This window comes from Anomalospiza imberbis, chromosome Z (assembly GCF_031753505.1).
Source record: "Anomalospiza imberbis isolate Cuckoo-Finch-1a 21T00152 chromosome Z, ASM3175350v1, whole genome shotgun sequence".
NCBI classification, from domain to species: domain Eukaryota; kingdom Metazoa; phylum Chordata; class Aves; order Passeriformes; family Viduidae; genus Anomalospiza; species Anomalospiza imberbis.
The window spans coordinates 59,279,890-59,299,620 of record NC_089721.1 but is presented as its reverse complement, the minus strand read 5'-3'; the positions used below and the strand labels follow the sequence as shown (position 1 = coordinate 59,299,620).

At 37.0% G+C, this 19,731-nt stretch overlaps 3 protein-coding genes across 3 annotated transcripts in view; 2 read left to right on the top strand and 1 right to left on the bottom strand.

Moving 5' to 3' along the window:
- The window catches only part of GTF2H2 (general transcription factor IIH subunit 2), a 459,966-nt gene that overhangs the window by 353,162 nt on the left and 87,073 nt on the right, over positions 1–19,731 (top strand). The window lies entirely within an intron of this gene.
- Positions 1–19,731, bottom strand: part of LOC137465531 (serine/threonine-protein kinase PAK 3-like) — a 77,760-nt gene that overhangs the window by 17,572 nt on the left and 40,457 nt on the right. The gene's annotated exons all lie outside the window — the stretch shown is intronic.
- LOC137464837 (leucyl-cystinyl aminopeptidase-like) lies at positions 1,365–18,294 on the top strand. Its single transcript, XM_068176391.1, is given in 13 exon segments — positions 1,365–1,436; positions 3,485–3,616; positions 6,374–6,505; positions 7,631–7,788; positions 10,315–10,401; positions 11,104–11,282; positions 12,339–12,499; positions 13,873–14,057; positions 14,737–14,898; positions 15,726–15,797; positions 15,799–15,864; positions 16,848–16,929; positions 17,903–18,294. Coding segments are annotated over 13 exon segments (1,620 nt in total). The 3' UTR covers positions 18,035–18,294.

Genomic DNA, 19,731 nt, shown 5'->3' with positions numbered 1-19,731 from the left:
AAGGCTGTTGATAGTAAACCTGCTTGGTTTTGTTCTGTACCAACATGTGCACAAGCTATGATAAAGTCATGTAAGGAAACACCAGGTTTGTGTTTAACCAGGTCAAGTGCCTTGCAGCACTCAGGATTAGTATTTTCATAAGCTGAGGATTTGAGTAAAACTTCAGCTGTATCTGGTAAATCAGTTTGCCTTATCACAGCTGTTTGCAAACGATCAATAAAAGTAATGTAGGGCTCTTGATGTCCCTGCCTTATAGTAGAGAAGCCAGGTTCAGTCTTATTAACATCCATCACTCTTTTTTTGAAGTTCTTCTAACCAGCTCCTTTGCTTGGTTATATGTTTCTGGAGGCATCCCTAACTGTTCTTTTAATATGGTCTGATGTCCAGTCCCTGTCAAATGATCCTTTGTTATCGCAGCATTAGCAGTGTCTATGTTAGCCCGCACTTGATCTTCACAAAGCCCATTGTACTTGTGAAGTACAACTGTCCACCATATAAAATATTGTGCTGCTGTCCTAATTGACTTAAATAAAGCTTTCCAGTCAGCAGGTAACATAACACAGCTCTCTGCAATAGCTTCTAGGAGTCTAAAGGTAGAGAAAGATTGCAAGCCATTCTCTTTCATAGATTTTCTTGGTTCTTTAACCATTTCATAGGAAAGTTGCTCATTGCCTTGATAAACTACAGGCAAAGGATGAAGCAATTCAACATCCCCTTGAAGCAAAGCTGTTTTTCTATAGATATCTAAAAGTCTTTTGGCTCAGGGAGCAGAGAAAATTCACGATCAGTCACGAAGGGCTGTTTTGGCCCTTTTGTGTCAGTAGATGGTGCTGCAGCCATATTTTTCAGCTGTTGCAATGGTCTTTTAGACTACGAATTTCAGCTTTTTTCTACACGTTTGCTTTCTTTTTCCTCCCTAATGGTCCCATCCACATGCAAAACAAGTGAATTAGAACATGAAAGCATTGCTGTGGGTGCGGGGAGAATGTATAGCTGGGAGTACTATGTCTTCGGAATTATGAAAAACTTGCAATGCAGAGTATATAATTTTCCATGTTATAAATTCATCTGAGTTAATATCAGGCATATGTGTTTGATGTGCGTCTAGAGCATCTTCCACTCGCGTCTAGTGATTGAGGTCATAGGAGCCTTTACGGGGGTACCAGCAACAGTTAGTTTTCTCCCATAGAAGAAGTTGTATTACTTTATTTTCCTGAATTTTAAGATTTTGCTCCTTTGCTATACATAATAAGCAGTCTTTATGGAAGGCTTCTAGTTTAGAGATATTGTTGTCCATTTCATGAGAGAATTACCTGACCGCACTGCTAACCTTTTTTTTAGTCAGCAATGAAGGGACGTCCTCAATGATCCTTGAGGCTCACCATTGGTACAGTCGGGATGCACTGCTGGTCCAGGATTGCCGAAGGAGATTGTATGTAGGTTCAAGGAGCCATTTGCAAGCATATGAAAGAAACACAGTCCCCGGCTGTGGTATAACCACAGGCGTCTATTAAAAATGTACATAGCTTTTATAATATTTCCACCATTGGGTTAGAATAGCGTGAGCCTGGAAAGCCAATAGTATAATTGGTAATAAAATTGCTATCCAATAATATTTGTGATCAATTCAATTCGCTAATAGCAACATCAGACTTTTCTCTCAAAGATAAATGCTTATATAATAGTTCTTCCTGCAAAATGCTGTGCACCTGCTACTTGTTACACCTGCTACATTTTTTAAAACTTTGTTATATCTCTTCTGCCTTGACTGAATAGTCTTTTTTTTTTCCTAACTAAATAGTCTTTGTTATAAGTTCCCTTTGTTTTCTTTCCCTACATGAAGTAACTTCTGTCTTCCAATCATTGTGGTACTTGCTTGTGTCTGAATCAGTTTGTATTTCACAAATGAGCAGACCTAGCATAAAAATATCAAATGGTCCACCACAAAGGATTCTGATAGCATTGAGTTACACTTAATACAAAGCACTGCTCCGACAGGCACATCTGTTTACATACATGGCTGAAGGATAAAATCTTTCTGATATAATAATGTATGATTATTTATTAACTCACTCAGGTACTAAGTGACCTAGCTTTTCAGACACTGGAAAACGTGATAGGTTCAAATTTGGCCTCTCTTTTCCAATGAAAGGATATCAGCTACTGCTATAAAACTTTCTTGTCACTGAGAATGAGGGGCAGATAAACAAAGGTTAGTGGAATTAAATGTAGAGGGTAGTGGAGAGAATAATTTTGTATTCTGGATAGAGATGTCTCCAAGGAGAGGACATACCTGAGCCCTGAAATCAACTTCTAGGAGTGTTCATGTGCTTTGCCTTAGTCATGGGATTAAACACCTGATTTGTACTGACTGTTTCCTGCCTGATAGATAGTGTTCTTCTCAGCATTCTGAAGAACTGTGAGTTCTTAAATCACTCTTATTAGTATTAAGAAACTTGAGTTGCTAACCTGGTCCAGTAGCATTCTTTTACAGCACTGGATGTTTCAAAACTTCTTCATTTGACCTAGTTTGGTTGTTCAGTTGGATTGCCACCAAAAGTATGTAGCCATTCTGCTTGTTGGGTGCACATGCGCTGAGGGTGGGACACAAAAGTAGTGTCCTTATTTAACAAGGACACATCTAACATCTGTGTACTTCATTGTAAAAGCTGTCTGACAAGCTGCCTTGACAAATATCTCATTTCATTGTTTGATAGTCCCAGAATGTGTTTTGGTGAAAATAAAAGACATAACCCAGAACTTCTCCATTCAAGAATAGCCTTAACATTTTAAACTTTAACAGTTATTTGCATTGTATTTCACAGAGGGGTTTTGTGGATTTGTTTTGTTGTTAATTGTTGGGGTTGTTGTTGTTAATTTTTGGGGTTTTTTTAACTCTCTACTGTATAGAGAATTGTTTGCTTGCCTTGATGAAATGAAAGGGACAAATACTGATATGATCAGCTTCTTTTCAGTGTTTGCCGTTTTCTTGTTCTGGTACCAGTGTATTAAATTCAAATATCCTCATTCTAGAAGAAAAAAAGAAGTAAGAGATTTTGGTATTCACTAGATAAGGTGCTGTTTACATTCTCCCAAACATTTCTGTAATGAATAATTTCTCTAAACTTCATGCTTAAAGCACATTAAAGTAATATTTTTGTATCCCCTGCCTCCTGTAAATGAAAACAGCGGTGAAATTTAATATGAAATTTGACACACACTTATTTAGAAGGTGCATTTTTGTCAAGTGCCATTGACACACTTGCCTGAGACAGGGGCTTAAGGGTCTGTATAATGATGCAAACTCAAAAATGAGATTCCACTGCTAAAATGTGGCAGGGAGATAGTAGCTTTTATAAATAATATCCTGACAATTCTTTTGCTGCCCATAGCAATGGAGGAGCAAAGGAGAGACCACTTTTACTTTTCTGCTTAACATGTACAATATCAGCTTCCTAAATAGTTAAAAATATTTCTCTTCTAGGATGAAGATTTCCTTACTTTAATTTTCAAGGCTATGATGAAGGATGCCTTGAATTCTTCACATCCAGTCTCTTCTGCTGTTCAGTCTTCAGAGCAAATTGAAGAAATGTTTGATGCTCTTTCTTATATCAAGGTAACTGTAAAAATATTCCAAAATATTTGGAAAGCGATACATTAGCTATTGAAACTATGAATGTGGATCACAAGTGAATAGGCATGTATTGACAAACCTTTGGAGGTTATTTACACCCAACTCAAACAATGCAGGATTTCTCAATAATGTTTTTGAGCATATATGTAGCATTTAATTAGGAAAATATTATGTATATGTATTTGTTGCCTTACTTACCATCTTGTTGAACGCTTGAGCACAAAATATAATTGTAGGAGGGGAACCAATAGATGAAGCAACATAACCAGCTAGGCATATATTCTTCTGGTAGCAGACTGTAACAAGTGATTTTAAAAAGAGTAAAAACAAAGCAACAAAGTAATAGCTCAATGTTATACTCTCCCTAGTTAAAAAAAAAAAAACAAAAAAACAAAAAACAAACAAAAAAAACCCAGTATTTTAGAGATATCCTGAACTGGAAGCTTGCCTTTGAATGCAAATTATTTTACTGCTTGTCCTTGTTGTCTAAAATGTGATTATTTCTAATGTCTAGTGAGAGTTGCGTGTGAAGCTTATGTTATTAAACATCTCAGTGTCTTATTTAAAAGTGCATGAGAGAAGAAATACCTGTATTTGCAAAATTTTTATTCACATTGTCTCAGAATTTAGATACCAGATTTTGGTAGTGTTAGAGGAAAGCCTTTTGTTTGTTTATTTTGGATTAGCTGGCATGTTTTTCCATCACTGTCTTGTACATTCGTCTAAATACAAATCATGGGGACAGCTATTTTCTGCTAGAAAATAGTCAGATACTACATCTTCCTCTGCTCCGTGGAATGCAGTTCCCATGACAGTCTTGGCTTGTTTTCTCTGACTTCTTTTTGCAAGTCTCAACTATTAAAGACATTTTGTCTGGCATCCTTGAATAGTCTGGGATGCCAGATAGACTTATGGTAGTGATGTGCTTCCATTTATTTTGGACTTTGCTTTCTCAACTGCAAGAACAGATACGTGTGATTTTCAGGTTACCTTGGTTGCCAAATGAATTTGGATTCTCTCCTTTTATCAAAAGGCATGGCTGTTGTTTAATGCTTCAGAGGTGCTGTCTCAAGTAATTCCCTTTTTGGTGAGCTTCTGGAAGCTATGCATTTGGCACAATCATGTCTGTAGCCAACTAACTTTAGAGCCAACTAACTATATAGAGAAGTTTCAATCAGTCAAAGACTGTTGACAGTCTTTGATTGAAACTTCTCTATATAATTTTAATGGAAAAGTTTCTTCAGTTACTGGATTGGAGTTTCAGTCGATTAGTATCACATTATATTTGGAGAATTATTTTATTACTTCATTGCTACTAATTATGCACATTTTGAATAGAATTGTACTAGCCTGCACCTTTAAGAGCTGACCAAAAGAGGTTTTTTGCACCTTGTCAGAAATAGTGTTTTCACAGCTGCTTTCTGTGTTTCAGAGGATTTCATTACATAGCTTTTCATTTATGCCTGAAGTTCTTGTATTCCACTACTCTATAGCTTAGGTAGAGTTCTTGGCAATTCACATGAGAAGACACTGCAGTGTAGTCCCAAATAAGCAAAGGATTGTCTGTTACTGAATTGTACAACATAATTTGTTTTATTGGACTACCAACTGACGCAGATTAGTAGGTGACCTCTGCATTGTACTGTCTTGAATAGAAATAATTGTACAATATTATTTTTAGTCTGACTGTTTTGCAGACTGTCCGTAAGCCTAACACCCATAGGTGGTTCAAGATCCACCTGGAAGGATATGACAGTAGGCAAAACAAAGGAGCAGAGCTGTAGGTGAAGTATGGGTGCATACAGGAGAGGAGATTGTGGCCATATTATTAAAAACTGTAGTAAGGGCTATTCCTGACGTTCGGTGACTAGTGAATAACCAGGCAGCCTTCAGTTTCAGATAAGATGTTACTCAAATTCCAGGACTTGAGATTGAAATGTATGAGAACAATGCATTGTCTCTCTAAAATCTTCTCCTCCTTGTTTCTTTCCCAAAAATACAAAGTGCACCTTTAAACTATTCTTGATCTATGACTGCTCCTCTGCATTCACTTCTACAGTATGCAAGTCTTCAGGCAATTTACTTATTGGTGGCTTTCACATAGAAACATTCACAACCCCTTTGATACTAAAACTACTCAGTTACTACTTTTTTTTTTTTTCTTTGCAAGATATGGCTGTATTTAAACTCAAGAAAACATACTTGTTCTTCTGCAGTCAATTCCAGCCTACCAAGCGTATCTCATGTTTTTTCCTGTGTTTTTAGGTTTTTGATATAAGTGCACATCATATGATTGTTAAACACTGACTCACAAGTGCAGTTCTGTACCATACGGATGAGTATTGATAATGAAAAATGGCAGCCAGCAGAGACATATCAATAAGAATGCAATATTTTTCAGATCATGTTGATTGGAAAAAGTGTCAATTTCTACTAGTCCATTTTGTAATTGTAATTTGAGCCTTTAAAATATTTTTTTTCCAAAGCAGCTGGGAAAAATTTTCAAACTACATTAGCCTTTTCTGTAACTGTATTTGGAGTTTATGAAATAGTAAAATAATATTTTTCCAAGGAAACTGAGTGTAAAGGTAATTATCTGAAGGATATTATTTGGAATAAAATCTGCTAGTTTCTGACTAACTCCTGTACTGTGAAAGAGCTATAATACACATAGGCTTAAAAAAGTTTGGTAACTTCAATTTATTGATTCATTTTCTATTTTTTTTTTTCTCCTTATAGGGGGCTTCACTTCTTTTGATGCTGAAGCATTATCTCACTAAGGATGTTTTTCAGGCTGGCATTGAGGTATACCTGCATAATCACAACTATGGAACTGCCCAGAGTGATGACCTGTGGGACACCATGAATGAGGTATCCATCTTGGACACACTGTTCTTTCCTTTTTTTTTTCCCCTCCACTTCTCTAAGAGTGTCATAGGTTTCATTTATTTCCTTGTTTATTAAAAAAATAGGATAATGGACTGCAGGTAAATACTCTCAATTTTTTGCTCATCCTATCCCAAAATTCTCTCATATAGATAGGGAGATTACTGAAGCTTCTTGGGCTACATCGCATATCATCCCAAGAAAGCACTGTGAGTGAGTATGTACTGCCCTGCATGTCCATCCAGAATGGACATATCCTGTCTAGAATTACATGGGTAGTGTGTTAAGACTGGAACGAAAGTAATAAAATTCAGGATAAATTTTATTTTCAAGGAATAGCTATACCCAACCTCACAGAGGTCTTGGGTTACTCTCAACTAGTGTAACTTTGTGGTAGCTTTTGTTTTAACAAGTGTGATGAAATTCTAGAAAAGCAGACTGTACAGGCAGTTCTCAAATTATAAGGAAGGCGTTAGGCTGTGTCTAATTTTAAAATGGGTGTGAAGCAGTCAATAAAGCAAGGGCTCAGATAGAAGAGAGTAAGGGCTAGTGTCAGCAAGGCTGTGGGAATCAGAGAGGCCAGGGAAAGGAGGGTGGAGAGACAGACAGCAGGAAGGACAGGGGAAGGACTGAGGGTCCTGAGAGCTACAGGTCTATCAGTCTGAACTGAGTGCCAAGGCAGGTCATGGAGCAGATCATCTTTAGTGCCATTACAGGGCACATACAGGACAACCAGGGAATCAGACCCAGCCAGCATGGATTTAGGAAGAAGAAGTCCTGCCTGACCAACCTAGTCTCCTTTTATGACCAGGTGACCCACCTGGTGGATGAGGGAAAAGCTGTGGATGTTGTCTCCTTGACCTTCAGCGAAGCCTTTGATACTGTCTCCCACAACATTTTCCTGGAAAAGGTGGCAGCTCATGGCCTGGGCAGGTGGACTCTTCGTTGGGTTAAGAGCTGGCTGGATGGCCAGGCCCAGAGAGTGGAGGAAATTTGCAAGTTTATTGTCAAAGTGATTGTTTACAGATGCAAAATTGTGCAACTACTTGTTTAGTGACATAAGAAGGAAGTGTTCTCCATTTGCTTTTTATGTTATTATTGTTTTTACAGATTACTAATGGAACGCTAGATGTAAAAAAAATGATGAAGACTTGGATTGTGCATAAAGGATTTCCTTTAGTCACTGTTGTCCGAAAGGGCAAGATTATTTCAGTACAAGAGAAATTTTTGTATCGTGTGGAACCAGAAAACTGGACATCCGATGCAAGGTTATTACCTTCTTAATACCTTTCATCCATTAAAAACAAGCTGCTGTCTTAAAGCTTGTACACCTTTCTGACTTGTATTCAGGCCTTTTAGTGTTTCCTTTGAAGGTAGGTAATACCTTCAAAGGAATTTGGCACAGAAATTCACACATCTAGTGTCTGCCTGAAGGCCCATGTCTGTTTCCACTGAAGCAAGTGGTAAAAATCGGTGACACCCTTTGTAACCTGAATTTCTTTCATGCATCCTTTTCCTGAAGCTTTTAAGCTTGACATCATGAGTTGGTTTTCAATACCAAAAGGCAGATCTCATAAGTAAAGGTTTCTTTACATTTGAGAAAGTTTTGTGTGTTTAACAAGACTCTGAAGAAAGGCAGGCTGCAGAAGTTTCACAGAAGTTACAGATGCATGTATTCTACTTTAAAGCCTCTGCTTCTTACTTCCAAAATTCAGTTGTATAACTTGGGCTTTACTACAAGAAGGTAGAGAAGCTAGCATCAATGCTTTCTTGGCTTCAAAATTTTAAGATGACACTACTACCTGACAACAAATGACTGAATGTGCAACAGAGGCAATATCTATTGTACCAAAACCTAAAAGGAAATACATATGCAAATACTGGAGAAGTAAAGATGTGGCAGTTGGTAGTTTTAAAATTTTGTTAACTGCACATGTAACTTACCATATGACCCTCAACAGTGTCTTCTAACAAAAACATGTAAGTGTGAATTCGTTTGATATTTTGCTGGTTTTATTCATTTGTTTGAAGTTTAACAGGAGCTAAGTCCATTGCATCACCTTGCTGAAAATTAGGTCTGTGAAAGAAATTTGTCTCTTGAAATGTAGGAATTTAGAGGGCTCTGTTTTACTTTTGTTATGCGGAGAAAGAAAAGCAATGTGAGGTTGAAAGGTAAGAGAAGAAGGGAAGGATTTTTAAGCTAAGTAGTTTCTGTTTCTAGTTGATGTAAGTTTGGGGCATGTATGAAAGGTTTAGAAAGAGAGCACTCTATGTGAGTCATACATAGAGGAGATCCCTGTCAAAATCGGATTTATGTGTGCAGCTTCCTTCATCCCACTCAGATTTATGTTTTTCTCTAAATAGCCAAGTCCTTATAATCATGACGAGCCTCCTTAGCATTTGTTCTTCCAGCTTCCAGTTCACTTAAGAAAGTCTTTGTGGTACACCATGAATTGTGGTTTCTATGCCATGATTTGGAATTTGAGTCTTGTACTTGGATAACTTTTTAATTTTAGCTAAAACTTGTAAAAGATCAGATAAACAATGTTGGACTCAGGTAAAAATCATACTGGATGAACTTCTGATGCAGCCAGAGATTTACTGTCTGTATGATTTTGGACTAGCTACCTAGCATGCTGGAACTGGGAAAGAAGTACTAGGAAAAGTAGAGTCCATTAGGGACTAGTGCAGTTTAAGTTCTTCATCGGTGATGTACACAGTGGGATCAAGTGCTCCTGCAGAGAATTTGTAGATGACACCAAGCTGAGTGGTGCAGTTGGTGTGCCTGGCGGAAGGGATGCCATCCAGAGTAATCTGGGTAAGCTTGAGCAGTGGGCCCTTGGTCAGGCCAGCTTCTGGTATCAACACAGGCTGGGGGATGAACAAATCAAGAGCAGCCTTGCAAAGGAGGACTTGGGAAGAGTCAGGGTATTGGACACAGGCCAGCAGTGTGCATTCACAGCCCAGAATTCCAGCTGTATCTTGGGCTGCATTCAAAGCAGCGTGGGCAGCAGGGGAGGAAGAGGATTCTGCCCCTCTGCTCTGCTCTGGTGAGAGCCCACCTGGAACCCTGCATCCAGCTCTGGGGTCCCAGCACAGGAAGGACATGGAACTGTTGGAGTGAGTCCAGAGTAGGTTCACAAAAACAATCATGGACATAACACCTCTCCTATACAAGGACAGACAGACAGTTTGGGCTGTTCACCCTGGAGAACAAAAGGCTCTGGGGAGACCTTACTACATTCTTTCAAGTACTTAAAGGAAAGATGGGGACAGACTTTTTAGCAGGTCCTGTCGTGATAGGACAAAGAATAATGGTTTTAAAATAAAAAAGGGTAGATTTAGACTAGATATAAGGAATAGTGTTTTTACAATAAGGATAGTAAAACAGTGGCACTGGTGGCCCAGAGAGGTGGTCGATGCACCATCCCTGAAAGCATTCAGGGCCAGGTTGAATAGGACTCTGAGCAACACGATCTAGTTGAAGATGTTCCTGCTCATTGCAGGGGACCTGAAAGAGATGACCTTAAAAGGTCTTTTTGAATCCAGTCTGTTCTATAAAATTTACTCATTTCTCAACATGATGGGATTTAAAAAAACAATTTCTGTGCATTCTGTTCATGTGTTCTTTCATCATATTCTGATTATAGAAGTGAGATTTGTACTTTATTATTCTACACAGCATTCAGTGATTCTAGTATTATTAGTGTACAAAAGTGCTTAAATTAAAACAAACCATTCAAGGGAGATAATATGTATAGAACATGTTAGTAAACATTTGTTTTCCTTTGCAGTTACCTGTGGCATATTCCTCTCACTTACATAACAAATAGGTGCAACTTCACCCATTGCACTAATGCATATTTACTGGATCAGAAGTCAGGTATGTAACTAAAAGCTTTTGTAGCAAGTTAATTTAGGGTTACAGATCCATGATTTTTCTGAGAGCACCCTTGAGTAAGATGTGAAGCTGAAGACATACAGGGTACAAAGTAATTTCAGAGCTCCGGAGCAGAGCACTGCTGGTGTTGTCATCATCACAGAGCTGGTTCCCTGTAGCATTGTGTGTATAAATACATGACAGCAACTGGAACAGAATCACAAGGTTGAAATTTGTAAAAGCCATGCTTTTCATCACAGTGCATACACACAATCTCTCATATGTTCTTTAGAGAGCAAGTTATGTGAAAGTCAATCTGCCAGTTTGCTGAAATGTTAGGAAGTAACTTTTCACTGAAATCTTTATTTTATTTGATTGTGTGGAAAAATATTGTATTTGGAACAGTAGATGGGGCTGTTTGAAAGAACAACAGGACAAAAGGAGAAAAATTTACTGGTGCAACTTGGGGCGGACTGTGTTAATGTTCATTCAATCAGATGTAGGAAGAAGGATGAAGAAGTACAACCTGGAATTTTTGAGCTGTCTTTCAAAACCTTCGTGCTGACTTTTCCTTTGTCATTGTGGGGGGAAGCAGTGGGAAAGAATTTACTGTCTCTCTGGTACTAGTCTACTTTGTAGACTTTGATTTGAACAAACAGTTGTTAAATGTTTGTTTCAGCTGATAACATATTGTCTGTCCACTGGCTGTCACTGAACTTCCAGAAGAGGTGGAATGGATAAAATTCAATGTGGACATGAATGGCTATTACATAGTACACTATACTGAAGACTGGAAAACACTGATTGATCTCTTGAAAAAAAACCACACTGCTCTGAGTCCTAAAGACGGAGCAAATTTGATCAACAGTATCTTCAACCTTGCACGATAAGACTTCTGTACTGGGAAAGATATTTAATATGTGTTTCAAGTTTTTTCCAAGTCTGAGAAGATCAGATTTAGTTTCTAGAGACAGCTGCTTTAGAGGAAGTTTAATTCAGTCTTCAATAGCCTTGTTGGAACTGTTCACTGTCACTATTGGACACAAAATGAGTACACAGAAACTTGGTAAGTTCAAAAGAGAAAAAGAGCAAGTTTTATTCAAACATCTGATATTTATATAATTCCAAAGGTGACTGTGGATTGGAGGATGGAATTACCACCTCTCCAGCCATACTGGTCCAAAGATCAATCAATCATTTCTCTCCACCCACAGAGAAATATGTAAACTATTCTATTTATACATGAAATTTTGTGGGAACTCTGACTCTCAAATATATAAACATTATCAGAAGGCTAAAGAAGTTTTATGAGAACTTTAAAACTTTCCAAAGAGCTATAAAAGAAAACTTAACACTTTTCAAAATCAGGGCAACAGTTCACTGATGCTCTAGATGTTATTTCCCTCTTCTTTATAGCATCATCTATTTGTTTGGATCACAGAGAGCCACATGATAGTTTCCATTTCTGGAAGACCCTGTTTTATTTAGTGCCCAGTGATCTGCCTGCTGTTTTCCTGTACTCTAGTGCTCCACTGTAGAAAAGTAAGCTATTTCCCTCTTAAATTTTTGCTGGTGCCCTCTCACGTGTTTCACCACCACAATCAGAAGCAGGCGAGGTGGAACTTTATAGATCGTCTCTTCAGAAACTGCTATTCTATCTGAGTACTCTTATTTATGATAAATATTTTCAGACATCCTTGCTATACTTCCTTACCCATTTTCAATTTTTATTAACTGGGGGCATGTTAGTGGCCATTGTTGCTTTGTTGTAATCTTGCTGAAGTTAAAATATGAAAATTTCTACATGTAAATTGTTTCTTATGTCATCCCCTCTATTCACTTATCTCTCTGTTAGTGTAATGGAAAGCATCACTTCTGATTTGTTTCAGAGAGTGCCTTTGTTTTGTAGTCTATTGTAATGTTTGTGTTATTTGACCCCTAGTCTAGGAAGAGAGTCTCTGGAAAAGGCCTTTGAGTTGATTGATTACCTCAACAAAGAGAACAGCACTGCACCACTTACTCAAGCTTTGTTTCAGCTGAGTCTTATATACAGCCTTTTAGACAAAAAGGGTGAACAACAGCTGGCAGCACGAGTCATGGTATGTCTTAGTTTTCATAAATTATAATTTTAAATAATTAGCTATAATGTTCTTTATAGTTACATTCTCTTTTTACATGTTGACTGCTGAACATACTCATTAAATTCACTAAGTTTGATGGGGACTCTAGAGAGTTGCCAGTCTTGCTAGCTTTTTCTAATGGTCTCTTACCAAAATGCTACATTTTTTGGACCAGCTTCTTCCCCTCTCCTTTCCCTGTTTCCATACCATACCCATATGCCCCAAAATGTTTTGTAGGGAGTGTGGTGCAGTGGTGTCTGGGGCTATCTTAAAGTGCCATACAGGTCAGTAGAAATATGTAATTAAACAGATTCCATGTACTTTTCTTGCGCAGGAAAGTTATTTTCAAAAGTTAGAGTGGCTAGAGATCGTAGATCGAATTGCTTTATAGAGAGACAAGAGAAAAAAACGGAACTGTTTTCTGTAGAAATAGAAACACAAGGATGGTTGTCATTGTCCTGTGCCAGTTGTGTAATAGAGTAGTACTAGTAATACAAAGACTTGACAGTGAAATCAATATTGTAGGTTCAGTTCTTGATGAGCATATGTCTTTCACTTCTGTGTTTACCTTCTTATTATAGAGTTTCTTCTCCATAATCATCTACTGGTTTAAAATGACCTTTGCTGCTTCGCAGTGTAAATCAGTAAAGGGATTTAGTCTATAAGGAAACTATTAAATGATTAGATAAAATAACATGGTTTTTCTTTATGCTAGGAAAGGATAACTAGTGAGTGCTTAAGGAAACATAAGGAAAAAAAAGCAGTATTTTAATTTACCCAAAGTTGTTATGTGTCTGCTATAAACAGCCCAAGCTCTGGTTTGCAATGCAGTGTCTATGCAGTTTTATTTAAGTTCAGAATTTTCAGCTGAGATACGATAGCTGATCAGGCATCCTGCTGTGGTTTTGGCAAGCTACGGAACTATAAAACTGAAGGGTGTTCAGCCTATAGACATACAAAAGTGATATCTTTGTGCTAAATGAAGGTGTATTTACTGTGACTTGGTGAAGTTAAAAGCAGTTAAACATACAGAAGTTACAGTACTTTGTGATTGTAAGCTGATTACAAACAAGTTTGAGGCATGACTCAAAGAGCGGTCTTCAGTTTCCATGTGCAGTTTAAGATGTAACCTGGCCCACCTTTCAGATTTATGTGGTATCTAATACTTTTTTCTGCAGTTAAGAAATAGGATGTGTAAGTTAGAATAAATAGATGAAAAACTACTGTGTTTAGCTTCTATAGTTTGAAAGCTCAACCTTTTATTTATTTTTCTTACTTTAAACTAATTTTATATATAGAAAATCCTCTTGGAAGGATTACTAGCTATTGCTAGTAACTTTTTCCTCCTTTAGCATAGGATAGAGCACTTGCTTGGAGATAAAATGGATCAACAGCACTGGACAGATGATGGGACCTTGTCTGAACGAGAGCTCCGGTCAACACTGCTGGCTTTTGCCTGCACCCATGATATAGGAGACTGTAGAACAACTGCTGCTAAGATGTTTGAGACATGGATGAAGTCTAATGGAACAATAAGGTACCACAGAAACTGAGCTTCCACTTCTTTTACCCATCTGCTTTCCTGTTACATTGCCACCATTGTACTTGGGAAAATCCCCCCAACAGCAAACAGAACAATAAAAAAAAAACCAAAAAAAACCCAAAAAAAAAAACCACCACACCACCACCACCGACTTGGTATTGATAAAGAATGTGATTCTGTCTTTAACTGTTCCATGTGTAGAGGTAATTGCTGTTTCACAATGAGAGGATGACTCTGCTAGGCTTTGTCTCCAGTCTCATTTAAGGCTGCAAAACCAGCCTTAATTTTTTTTTCATCTGAATTCCCTGAGCTGCATGCTGAAAAAAGATTACTTAGTGGCAAAGCCAAAGCACGTGTTTTTATCAAGCAGCACTCATTCTGCTGTGTATTCATGTGCATTTTGAGCCATAGAAAATTCTCAATTTTGTGTACAATGTACTTTGTTTTCATGTGGCTAAATGATTTGCTTTTTCCTAGTGACTGAAAGTATTAGATTGGCATGAGTTCAGTAATGCCAAATTTTAACAATTGCTATAGAATCAAATTGCTCCAAAGAGAGGCATCTCCTTCAAGTGAATATTTTAATTTTGTGAGTTCTTTCTTATTTCGTCAGGTGAGCATTTTTGTACCCCGTTATGTTTATTTGTTTTGTTGTTTTTGTTTTTCCTTGTAGTCTGTCTAGTGATGTTATGAAAGCCATATTTGCAGTTGGAGCCAAGTCCGATGATGGCTGGGAATTCCTCCTGAAGATGTATTTCTCTTCAGTTTCCGAAGCAGAGAAGAGCAAAATGATTGAAGCCTTGGCCAGCACAGAAGATGCCAGAAAGCTGATCTGGTATGAAGGAATCAAGAAGTTGTATGCTGTGTAAATTACAAGTGATAAAATCTTCTTGGAAAAGCACATTTCCTTTTTTCTATTGCTGAAAAAATTTCTGATTGCTAAAGAAAATCCATCCAAATGTTTTGCACAGGCTTCCATACACACAAAGAACCTTATATTTTTCACTTAAAAATAACTTACGTAACAGAGCAGCACAAAAAACCAAATTCTGGATATGCATAAAGAGAAAATAATTGAACTTACAGGCTTTTGCACTACTGGTAACACAGTTTCAGATTTTTCAGTGCAGATAGCAAAATTGTAAGCTGGTCTATAGAATCTTAAAAGATTGATATATATAATCAAAATAATAACTAGTTGAAGTATAATTTTTGTTTGGGTTTTTTTCCTCTTCTTTTTTTCATTTCTTTCTTTGGGTGAAAATTTGACTTTGCATTATATTCCTCTCTGTAGACTAAATCTTAATACTTCATGGAGAACACAAACTTGTCCTGCTAATTTAGTCTTCAGCTTCCATCTCTTACATCTTCAATCTGTTGTTTTTCTTTTACAAGTTATTAGAATTTACTTGATCTTTTCCAACGCCAGTAAAAATTTAGGTACCTGGATTAGAGCTAAGGTCATTCTGACTTCTGGAAATTAAAGCTAAGTAAACACAGTTGTTGTAATAAAATGTAACATTGATTTCTTCCATGTGCCAGAATTTGCTTGCTTGATGTATTATATCATCTTTTCCATCTAATTGAGGACTGTCAGGAAACCCATGTGAACATAGGAATGATGTTTTTTTCCTGTCTCTTTGCATATGCTTTGTCTCCTAGGCTAATGCAGAACAGTCTTGAAGGAGAAATCATCAGGTCACAGGAGCTTTCACATATCATAGCAACCGTTAGCCAGTTTGCCTGGGTATTTGCTGGCCTGGGACTTCGTCAAAGAAAACTGGGAAAAGCTTACACGAAAGTAAGGCTTTTGATGCAGCTGAAACTTTCAAACTCACAGTGGCAAAAGCACCTGTTTCTTTGTTTCAAACAAGACAGTAAATAGGAGCGTTCATATAAGATCCATATTAAAATTCTAAATCATGTTTTAAAATTAGAGTTTACAAATACAACTTACTACATAAAATTTGAACTCTGAACAAGTGTCCTAGAGCCCCAGAGTAATTCTAAACAATCTTGATCTTAAATTCTCTTGAAAGGTTGCTGTCTCTAAGATGATTGGTTCAGTTGCAAGATATTGATGTGAATCAAATGGTTTCAAAAGGACATCCAGGGAAATAATTCAGCATTTATATTTTCTGAATTGCCACAGCACTCCTAAAACCAAGTAACCAAAATATACACTTGCTTCAGAAATATGTTATCTTTCACTGTCCTTGAAGGGTATCCAGCAGGAAAGCTGGCCCCCCAAGTCTTCAAAAAGCCAGCAGTACTAGAAATCTCTGTTTCTAAATCCCAGTTTTGATTTTAAATAGTTTCATGCTGCTTTAGAAGTTTCTCCTCTATGAAAACTTCTGCTCTAGCAAGCTCTTCATAAACCAGTATTACAGAGTTACCTCACTTGAAAGAAAACTTGGTTGCAAATTCAATTCTGGTAGAGCTTTAGAACACATAGGTACCACAAATACAGATCTTGATATTCACTGTGTGGTGTCCTCAGTTCTTTACTGTTTGATCTGTGATAGTTTGAAAATTTTCCATGGCTTTTCTCTCTAATGTTACATTTTAGAGGGAATAGGGAGCCAGAGGCTTGGATTTCTAAGAACATATATTTCTTTAGAAAAATAAGGGATGTAATTATAATGTAAGGTATTGCATTTAAGTGCTTTTAATATTTTTGAACTACTAAACAAAAAAGTAGCAATAGTAGAAAAGAATGGATACATACACCAAAACTGCATCTTAAAGTGTCTCCTAGCTGAAAATTATTTGTTTGTCTTACAGGTTTCACCTAGGCTCCTATACTATTCAGAATATCATTACCTGGTCAACTTCTCAGTTTGCAACGAAGGCACATCTGCTTGAGGTTGGTGGCACTATCTACCGGAAAGGGGTATTTTCTAGTGCCAGTGTTGTTTTCATTTAGTTGACGGATGAGGAAAATACGTGTTCACGTGTTATTTATATCCTTGACACCCTGTTGAGAGTATATGTATCAGTTGCTTTCCCTGTTTCACACATGGCAAATATTTGCATAGACACTGGGAGATTATATACTGAGTCTGTGACAGAGTTGCATTACAGAGTTGAACCCAGTTACTGGTTTATATTGTTTGTGTTTTCCTGTACACTGGAACACACAGTCTCACAAAATAATGACTTGACTTATATGTAATTTTGTTCTAGATTTTGTAAATGAGATACATGTTCTGCATCTCTGAAATGTGATACTGTGCCATGAAAATTGCTTTTTGCTGTTTTTTTTCTGTCATCAATCCCGAAGAGTTATTGTGGAAGTTGAGTATCAGCCAAGAGTTGTTTAATAGCTTTTAGAAAGCTCTGTTGTCTTCCCTAAAAAGGCTTCTTTACGGTTTAGTCTAATGTTTTCATTCATATAATTTGGTAGAGATAGGTGTTAATGGTTTCGTTTATAATATTTTAAGTGTTACCATTGACAGTTATAAAGATGATTGGGTGTGGGGGCTGTTCCAGAATGCTGAAGAGGATTGCTTGCAACAACCAATTCTTTGTCACAGAATAGGACTCCTTTTCCAGAGCTCTGCATCCTCTGCAGGCTTTGTGATATGGTAAATGAGTGTCTGTTTATTGGTGAAATGACATATTGAAACCAAATGAGTTATTGCTGCTGTATCCATGAAAATGCTTTCCTTGCATTTTGGGAACTCCTTGGAGAGGTTTGTTTACTGCGTAGATACAAACAGTTCTCAAAAACGGATTTCCTGCAACGTGTGTATAACCTTTGCTGCTGAACCTATTTTTCTGGCTAATGTTGATTTTAATTAAGATTTTCTTTTTCTTTCTTTATTCTTGCTATGCAGGTCAAGTCATTTTTTGAGTCAAAATCAGAGGAGAGTTCTCAACTGCATTGCGTAAAAGCGGCAATTGACACAATTCAGCTCAATATCCAGTGGATGGAGAGAAACTTGGCAAAGCTACAAGAACTGCTGTAGTGCATATAATACTGTGCTGTGTCAGCCATTTAGGAGCTCTGTGAGCAGTTACTGTGTTTCATTTGCAAAAGCCAGGGTGAAACCAGGCATCACTGCAGCATTGCACTATCAAGGAATCTAGATAGCTCAGGGCATGTCTCAGATAAATTTTTATTTTCCTTGAAGCATTTTCAGCAATATGTAAGTATTTACCCTGAAACTGTTTTCATCTATAGACTAAACATCTGCACAAATGATTAAATATAATTTTATATTTGAAACTTAAGCCCTTTCCTTTGGAGTTGTGTTATCGTTTCTTGGCAGTGGGTTAATACTGGTGCGTTAATACAGGTAAGTGGGTTAATACAGGTAAGAAAGAGTTACCATGAGCTGTTACTTCTTTGCAAACTGCTCACTGAGCAGTAGATTTTTTCTTAATGCAAAACTGTATGTGGTTTCCACATTTGTAGATATAGAAGCTGTTGTGAAACAGAATTATATCTCAGATATGTAAGCAGAAGTGAATGTTATCGAGTTCAAGAGGCAAAATAAATACAATTCCAATTTGATTTAAGTTTGGATTTTTTTATTTTCATGGTGTTCTTTAGAAATTACATGTTAATAAAAATCTTATGCTAATCGTATACAATTTGATATATAAAAGTGGCTGAATGGTAATACAGAAAAGAAAAAACAGATAGCAAAACCAAGTGTTTTAGAGGTGGGATTTCCAGAAACAGTGGTGTGACTTTGGTACTTGTACTCTGAATTTATCAGATAGTTTTGAGAATCTCATCATTAATTGTCGAACTGTAACTGATTTTGTGGTATTGGTCTCTGACCAGCTGCACAGAACTGTATTTTTTTCAGGTTAGTTCATCTGTTAGACTGATACTGATTTGTGCTCTTTTGACTACTGCCTTTCAATTTCACCACTTGTTGCAGAGGATTTGCAGTTGATAGATTAGTCAGTCACTGCATTTTTTGTAAGCTTCTGGTCTTTCATTGCCTGATAACTTGCAAATCACAGTGTAATCTGTCATCATTGCTTATTCTCTATGGCATTAGTTTTAGGAAAGCTTCTAATTTACATTTTAATGATTTGTTTTTCTACATCTTGTGAGACAGATCCTCAATATCTTTTGAAGAATAGGAGCTAAAACGCTAATGTGCAACACTATAAAGATGCAATACCTGCAGTGCAACCTGTGTCTTTCAGAAGTGATGAAAAAAAGCCATTTTGGAGAGATATATATATATACATATACATATATATATATATATACACTACATGCAAGAGTAAACATACTTTTTTATCTTTTCATTTCACTACCAGTGTATCTTCTGTGGATTCATGCAAGCAGATTTAGAACTGCTAAATTATGGAATGAGAATTGCAATTAAGTATATTCTTGGAGTTTTTATACTGTTATGTGTTATTACTTTGATTCCTCCTTTACTTTAAATCTTTCAAATTGTACAGAAATACTATTTCCATCTTCGAATATTTTTGTGTATGTATGTGTGTGTGTGTGTATGTATGTGTGTGTATGTATATATGCCATCTTTCTCTTCCTAGTCACTTCTTAAATTAAATTAGAAGTCAATAGTAAACTTCCACCTTTCTATCTCTGCTGTCCCCTCACTTGTGTTTTATTTCATTCCTGGTCACAGTATCGAGTCTTTAAAACTTTAAAATCAAAACCGCGGAAGAGGAT